Below are 8,653 nucleotides of genomic sequence, written 5' to 3'. Positions count from 1 at the left end.
AAAGAAGTACATTTATGTTTAATAGTTCAATTAAATTAGCAAACCAGCATGAAATTATTAATCATTAAACAGCATCCAATATATTACTCTTGCATACTCAGGGCAGAAAAAGGATTCAAAGCAAACAAACTAGTAATAACACAAATAGGAAAAAAAAAACGGAGTGCATAACAATCATGCAAATATTCTAGTAAGTATATACATAACAACATAAATATCTCATATATATTGACCATATGGCCAATGTGCTGTTTCAGTGTGTATAGGTTGCACTGCAGGTGATGACGTTTTCGTGTAAATTAGTAGAACCTCTCCCGAACTTTCAGTATATTTCATCCTTGGAGTTGAATTAAAAACGGTCTGTGTCCAGTTGTCCACCTTTGTTCCGACTCTCATCAAGTCTGATACATCTGTTTCCATCTAGGAGCAATGCACTTGTCTCTTGGCCTCAGAGACAACATGGTGGGGGAAAGGAGGTGCGGCATGGAGCCTTTACCTAGTAAACAAATAGCAAAGGGTGGCATGTTCAGACAGTGCTCCAATCCAATATCATGATAAAAGTGAAGATTTATTCATGCTTTTTCTATTAGTTTATTTCATCGAGTCAATGAGACACAATCACATTCTAAAAATTAACTAGTTAAAATGCTAACACAGAAAGGCGTGTATTACAACACCTGATTTTTTTTTAAATCGATAAACATGGGAGTTTATACAGTTGTAGGTTATACTTATCTGCCCGCCAGCTCTCTTTTCAGACAGGATCTAAAGGAAATGGCTCGCTCCATTGTTTTATATCCCTGAGAGCGGATCATGATATCAGGTCGTGAAAAAAGAGAAGGAAAATCCGGGGAGATTAATGAGTTGGGGAAGGATGTTGCAGCAATATAAGAGAGAGGAAAGCATCAGACATTGTTAGCATTGTAGCAAGGATAAGAGTGGCATGATGGATGGGCAACAGAGAAATCAAGAATGCAAGCAAGCAAGAGTGGGAGAATAGAGAAAGAAAGACAAAGAAAGGAAGTGGTTAGCAATAAATCATTGTGATGCCAAACTACTAGGACACAAATTATACAGTATAACTGGAACTAATGTTAGTTAGGTTCATAAGGTTGAATAATGTTGACAGTCTACTGTGGTGACTTATCACATAACACCACGAGAGAGCAGTGTTTTATTTCTAGAAGCGCCTTAGTGCAGCGACACGAGGTGGTTTCCATTTGTCTGAGTTTTTCACCACTTCACATAATTAGGTGATGTTGATAGCCTTTTTTCCCCCAAGCTGTCATAGATAGCAAAGCAAAGATCAAACATCCTGAAAAATCCCCACAGCTTCCACTATATACAGTAACATAGGAGCAGCAGTTCTTTTGACTGTACTGAATCACTAGAATCCGTTCATTCAAATGATTCATTCAAAAGATTTGTTGACCGAATCGTTCGGCACTTCGTCGTTCCTTTTCCTGATTCCGCCCTGAGGTTCACATTCACTCTCACACACGTTCACTTACTCGGGAACGGTGCGGTCACGGAAAGGAAAAAGATGAACAGACAAATATTAAAATTATTTTTACTCAACAGTATAACACTGTAGAAAGATAAAAGTAACACAGCGACCTGGTGTAACAGTATTGATATATTTTTTAAAATTGTATTTATTTATTTCACCAAAATCCTTGGTTTGTTTTCGTTTTATATTGTTGTAGTGGAATTATTGAACGTTTGTGACGATCCAACATCAACATTGGTTGCTTCAGTACACATCTAACCAGGGGTGCACATAAGTGCTGCGAAGATACACAAGCACACTGAAAATATTAAATGCACACCCGATGCGATTGTATCAGTGGGGTTTTGCGTACCACTACGGGGGAGTACAGTGGTAGCCAGGGCTCAACAAGTGTTGTCGTTTACAAATAACTTCAAATGAACCAATCTTTTGAATGAACGTACCGAATGGGATCACTTCATGAACCTATTTGTTGCTTTCTCAGTTGAGTTGACCTCAGCTGCGCGCATGTGGTGCACAATAAAGTTCCGAGCACAAGGCGCCACTCGCGGGTGGCAGCGGTGGCTGAGGGTGCACCCCGCGCCACGTGGCCGGCTACCGCGGGATTTGGACGTCTGTCTGTGGCTGAACGGCAGCTACGACGATCCATCAAAATGCCTTAACGGGTCAAGGAAAAAAAGTGCTCACCAAGCAACAATCTCTGGTGCTCATTTGAGAACCGGACCAAAACAGTTATGTACACCCCGGCATATACAGTATGTAGTTTAGTACGACACACTAGATTTAAAATGTCAGGTGGAGGAAGTATATGTTTAAAATGTGTTCAATCATGACAAAACAGGCTTAGATTTATGGCTGTGTCTTGAGAGGCCTATTCATGATCAATCAGGCAGCAGTACCCACGTTTGGAGAGATGCAAATTTGCTTCCACTGCACTGCTGATGTGCCATTGAGCAAAGCATCAAACAAGTAACTGTGCAGGGCACCGAATCATGAGCCCCCCCCTCTCACTGACATCTTTTTATTGCTGCATGCCAATAGAATACTGTAGAGACTTCCTCACCCTGGCACCTCGGTGCAGCCTGTCCTTCATGATGCCAATGAACTCCTTGTAAGAGAGCTGGTCATCATGATCCACGTCAAAGATCTTGAAGATAGTGTTGACCAAGTGACGTGTCAGCTTCAGACCCGTGGCCACATAAACTGCCCTTGCAAACTCATCTGACAAGGGACAAAGACAAACATTGTGTGAGTTTCTCTGCACAGAGAGAAGGGGGACCACATGCGCCTTTAACTCTACACTGTTAGACATTCCAATAAAATCGAGTTATTTACCACATACCATACAGCAAAATACTTTAAAGTGATTATACAGTAATTAACTACAGTCTCCACTGCATTATGGGAGTTTGGTTTGGTTGGTTACTGTATTCTGTAGTAGAAGCTGTGTGGCTCCCAGCATGCATTGTGCCACGAAATGTTGAACTGTTGCTGTAATAAAGACGTTAATCCTTATTGTTCATGAACACTCAAGATGAACGGAACAAGAATAATGTTTATGTTACCAGTAGTTTGTTGAATATGTGGCTTATTTAACTCTCGCGTTGAATTTATGTTGCACTTTGTTTTCATGAAACCCTGATTGTGGGCTGTGTGTGATAGACTGACATCATGGTCAGTTCAGCTTCATGCAAAGTCAAGCTCAGCTAGTTGTTATGTGATGATTTCTGAAATATATTAGATACAAGCATAAACTTCCTTTTGATTACTACTGGTGTGTGATGCTGCACAGTTTGGTATTGCTTTGATAGCATGTAATATAGAGCCAGCATTGCTGATACTTTTCAAAAGTTAAAAGATGCATAAATTGTTAAATATCAATTAATGCTCAAGATGTTTAAGTGTTTTTGTGATGTTTAATTTTTTCATTATTAAATATTTAAAACCCAGGACAGAATTAGGTTTATTGGTAAATAGAGCATACTTTATCATCATAACATTTTCCAGAAGCGATACAACAGTAACAAATGAAACAAAGTTTTCCCATCTTAAATAAACAAAGTGATCACTAAAAATACTGTTCAAATACTCCTAAACAACATTAAATAAAAATGTATTCCTTTCGTTGCACTCCTTTTGTTTTTGAAAAAAATATAAATAAAAATAAAACAACAACTGTTGGTCTTCAGTAGAAAAAATAAGCCACCCTGTGCAGAACAAATGTTTTGTTTACACTTTTTTTTAAGAAAGGTATTGTGTTTATATGTTTTTCTTTGAATGCACTTCTGTGACTTATTGACTCCTTTAACATTTTCATACATCATAACATTTGAATGTAAATTCCATGGTATTACACACACAATGTATTATATAAAGGTCTTAGCATAGTTGAGACTTTTTGAGTTGGCTGAAGTCACCAATACACAGTTTAAATTTGAAAATGAATATGAACTAATGATGAAATATTCTCTTGCATGCTGAAAAGCTTCTGCCAATGTCCTCTGCCTCTGAATTGGGGGTCTGGCAGCGGAGCCATGGGGTGGGGCTGGGGTGGGGGATGTATGTCCTCTCTCCGTTTCTGGTCATTGTTTTCTTTGGCGTGGTTTTGCATGTCTTTGTATAAATTCGTGGTGTTGCCACTGGTACCACTTGCTAATGTGTCATTTGCACCCTGAAAATATAACATGGCGCTTCTCTACTTCTGCTCAGTGCTGTGGATGGCACGCGCTGTGTGTGCTGTGTGTGCGTTGTGTTAGTGGGTGGGCGGAGACAGCAGCTTGCTTGCTCGCGCTGCTCGGTCACGTGACGGCACGAAACCCGAGAGGGGGGAGGAGGAGCGAAGAGCGCCCGCTCGAGCGCTCGCCACTCGCCGCTCGGTGCTGACTGCTGCTAAGTCATGTGACGGCACGACGTCGAAACACGAGCGCGGAGATGAGGAGCGAAGCTACTCGCTGAGACAGAAACGGCGAGTCTGGCATCGCCTGTTTGATCAAACCAAAGCAGTGCATGCAAGAGCGAAACTGAAATTACTGTGTGGATATTTTCAGGCTAGTATTGATCCGATCCAATACTGCCTTGGTATCAATATTATCCATATTTTGGATCGATCCGCCCACCATTAGTGATTACTCAATTTGATGTACTTTTTCTGCCAGGCAAAATACCTCCCATTCAGCTTGTGTGACTCATCAGGAAAACAATTAATAGAAACACTGATTTTCAAAAATACCCGATCAGGATTTTTCTCATCGGTTTTGAATAAACCGACCCGATCACAAGATGGAGGAATGTGTCTATTTAAATGACCTGTTCATTTACTGTATATACTTGTGCACTTAATTGCTCTAAAAATTATACATACAATAAATAATGTATCTTTGTTCATCTATTTATGCCAGTGAGGCATAGTGACTGACAGAACAAACGAATGGTCTTCTCTTAGATGGCAGGAAGTACATACAGTAATTAATGTAACCACTTTTTGTGACAGTTTTGTTTGTAGGTGTGCCATGAGATTTTTCAATTGTAAAATATGTTCTTTGGCTCCATAAAGGTTGGAAATCACTGCTCTCGTCAGATCCTGTATTCTAATCAGTCAGGTCAAACCAACATTACATGACAGAAATAATGGGTGTTTACTTGCTGTAATTAAATTACTTTACTTTTAATTAAATTACTTCACCCACACCGAAACTTTAGAGCATGATTCAACAGAACGGCGGCATGTTTACGTACAACCGTTAGTGCTAGCACAAGCTTGCTAGGCTACATAACATTTTTCTTGCCTGCTTGCGAGCTGTATCGTATTAAAAGTACATGAACATAACTCAAGCAAGCCTTAAACGAATGTTCTCTCCTGTCCTTGAGCACCGGTGACCACCAATACACATTTCCCCCCATTTTGTTCTTATAATACAAAGTCGGCGCGCGCCACTCTTGTTGTCGTCGCCACGGTAATGAGTGTATCCGGTTGCATTTGAGTTGACAAGATAAAGCCCAATGATCGTAAAAAACGGGATGCGGTAGTATCGGAATACAAGATTTTATTGCAGTAGTCTGACATAGTGCAATCGTGAAAGATCAAATTTGTCTTGTAGTCTGATCCGGGCATTACGTGTTGCCTGCCTCCGACGTGTTGTTTGTGCCACACCGCCAACATCTTTTTACAATTTAAAAAAAAAAATTAAAATAACTTTATTGGCCGTCATATATTTCCTATACTACGTCAAAAGATCCGCGACAAGGCTAAAAATAAACTAGCTTTTGGATTCAAATATACTGTGCACGATGGCGACGCGGAGTAAATGTCTTTTGCGGAGCCGATCAATGATCGGCGAATTATGACATTAAAGCCGATCAGACGATCAGCATAAAATGCTAAATATCGGCCGATACCGATCAGCCCGATAAAATTGGTGTAAAGTCTACTGATTATAGTGTGTGATGTCAACCCAAATCCCATGATGCAGTAGGAACTATATTTAATTAAAGTCACAGTAGTTTACAGTATTTTACTGCATGGTATGTGGTAAATAACTGTAGAATTTACAGCAATGTTTAAGTGGACTGTAATATATGGTCCCAGCATGCATAGTGAAATTCATGGCTCCACAGTGTTTAAACATTTCGGTGTTAATAACAAGACACGTGTATATAACAGGAGACACGAGCAAGAAAATACGATACTACAAAAAAGAGAATGATCATAAAAATCTGTGTAGAAATACTGAACACGAACAATGTGGCACCGTTGCAGAAAAGCATTGTTGTATATGCTTCTATTATATACATGTGCGTTTGGTAGTCACAGTATTTGTCCATGGGAGGAAGCTTATTGTAGAGGTCAAGAAACAGGGGCCAACTGCTGCTTTCACAGACTGTCACCTGATTCAGGTAAGCAAAACAAGTCGTATGTTCCTAACTAGTATAGAGCAAATACTGCTCAAAAGTTGGAATGATTGACAGCTGGTGTAGGATTATGATGTATGAAGTGGTGCATGACTCCAGAATCAAATTCAGACTACTCACCTCCCACTTTTTTTTTTCTTACTGGCAACACTGCTGCCAAGTACAAATTGAAGTTTAAAACCCTTAAAAACCCTATAAAATGTCTAACAGTGTAGCTTTTACAGCTCTGTCCAAACCTTGTCCGATGGAGCGAGATGCGAAATTGTACATCTGCATGGCAATGGCAAAGTCCTCAAGGTTGTTGAGAAACTGGAAGAAGGAGCGGAACTCATCGAAGGTGATTCCCTGTAACACCAAAATAAACAAACATACACGTAATACTCTTTGAGGCACATCAACTCAGTGATTTCTATTATAAACAAAGCAAAACAAAAGCTTAAGCAGCTGCTCATACCAATACTGTAATGTAAAAATCTATTTACCAAGTGACTGGCTGTTTAAAGTTTTAACTCTGTGAATGGGAAACTATTGGGAAATTAATGATCATATGAACAAACTGATAGTGTAGGATTCTGTTTGAAACAAACGTTTGATGAATTCCATTACTGTAAACATGAATAAATAACAATCAATAATTCAGTCATTGTTTGACATAAATAAAGAGACACATCCAGGTATACTAATAGATGAAATTTGAAAAAAGCCTGACAGCATGTGTGCCTGCATGAATGTGTGTGTGTGGTCGAGCAAGTCAGTGGAGCGTTGAAGTGTGGCGAGCGACAACAGCCGCAGGCCGATACAGTGGTGGGAAATTTCAGGTGCTATTCATGGCTAGGAGGCAGCAGCACTCACAGGGGAAGTAAATCAAACTGATGTGTGAGGAAACTGAAGAAGTGCTGCTGCTTGCAAAAGATCAAATTGTATCCCAATACATTATCCCAACATTTTTATTGTAAAAATCTGAAGTGAAGACTTGAAATTGAAAAACGGTTTGGAAAATGGATGGATGGATACATCTGCAGTTATTAGTACTATACAATTGATTATTTTTACACAAAGTGACCAAGGTCCAGTTGACCTGTTTACTGGTGACCTAAACTTTCTGTAATTCTTCCACAAACAGTGATAATTAAACTCTTTCATAGCTTTTTAGCAATTTAAACATCACAAACATCAGCTTTACAGATGTCATGTCTGCTCTATATTGGGTATATGCTGTGGTATACTGTAGATGTCTCCTACACCAAATTGTGTAAGTCACAAAATAAAACAAAATGTATTTATTTCAGGTGCTGCAGTTTTTGTTTTTTGTTTTGTTTAAACGCACAGCACACCAGGAATTTATTGGGGCACAGCTTCTGTTAGAGCAGACATCACAGCTGGGGAAATACAGCATGCAATATACCTTTTCATCAGGTATGCTGTGTCTGACATTTTCCAGGTAGGCACCAATATTCTCTACATTGGTGAAGCGCAAGAGGATCTTGGCAAAGTCCTCTTCACTGATGGTGGCCATCCCTTTAGAGTAGGTCAGAAATTCAATCTCCAGTACCTCAGTCTGGAGGTTGTCCATGAACCTGAAAATATATTATTAAAAAAGGATAGGATAGATTTTATTTGAAATGCTGTAAAAAAAAAAAAAGAATACTATAATAATGAAAACGTCACTTGATAATTGGTGGTGTGAATAAGTGCATTCTGTCATTACAGGCTTTGTGCAAGCTACAGAATAATACCTATAAAAGTCATCAAAAGTGAGCTCAGCCTTCCCTTTCTTCCCGAAGAAATGGACCAGCAGGGTGGTGTCAATAGTTAAACTCTCATCTGCACGCTAAAAGTCAAAAGAAAGGGAGACAAAAGGGGAAACAGAGAAGATCTGTGAGAGATCCCTCAACAAAACTAACACTTGTTTTAGAAAACATTGTCTGTTTCTCAATACCAAAGAAGAGAGTCACTACAATCAACACAAAACCAAAGTTACACTATCTTGCCAAAAGTATTCGCTCACCTGACTCACATATGATCTGAAGCGACTTCCCCTTCTTAATCAATAGCGTTTACAATAATATAATATTGGTCCACCTTTTACAGCTATAACAGCTTTAACTCTTCTGAAAAGGCTTTCCACAAGGTTCAGGAGTGTGTGTAGGGAATTTATGACCATTCTTCCAGAAGCGCATTTGTGAGTTCACACAGTGATGTTGGACGAGAAGGCCTGCCTCTCATTCTGCACTC

At 39.4% G+C, this 8,653-nt stretch overlaps 1 protein-coding gene across 5 annotated transcripts in view; it reads right to left on the bottom strand.

Annotated features, from left to right (window-relative positions):
• Nucleotides 1-89: 89 nt before the first annotated feature.
• The window catches only part of micu3a (mitochondrial calcium uptake family, member 3a), a 41,209-nt gene continuing 32,645 nt past the window's right edge, over nucleotides 90-8,653 (bottom strand). For 2 of the 5 annotated variants that reach the window (XM_061680607.1, XM_061680608.1), the window contains 6 exons: nucleotides 8,155-8,249; nucleotides 7,824-7,995; nucleotides 6,655-6,763; nucleotides 2,574-2,731; nucleotides 736-800; nucleotides 92-499 (listed from right to left, as the gene is read on the bottom strand). In XM_061680607.1, the coding sequence (XP_061536591.1) occupies nucleotides 493-499; nucleotides 736-800; nucleotides 2,574-2,731; nucleotides 6,655-6,763; nucleotides 7,824-7,995; nucleotides 8,155-8,249 (606 nt within the window). In that variant the 3' untranslated portion in view covers nucleotides 92-492. Of the gene's footprint in view, nucleotides 801-2,573; nucleotides 2,732-6,654; nucleotides 6,764-7,823; nucleotides 7,996-8,154; nucleotides 8,250-8,653 lie in introns of all 5 variants that reach the window. The other 3 variants (XM_061680604.1, XM_061680605.1, XM_061680606.1) reach the window with 3 other exon arrangements.

This window comes from Phycodurus eques, chromosome 6, assembly GCF_024500275.1.
Source record: "Phycodurus eques isolate BA_2022a chromosome 6, UOR_Pequ_1.1, whole genome shotgun sequence".
Classification (NCBI taxonomy): domain Eukaryota; kingdom Metazoa; phylum Chordata; class Actinopteri; order Syngnathiformes; family Syngnathidae; genus Phycodurus; species Phycodurus eques.
This window is presented reverse-complemented; position numbering and strand designations above follow the sequence as displayed.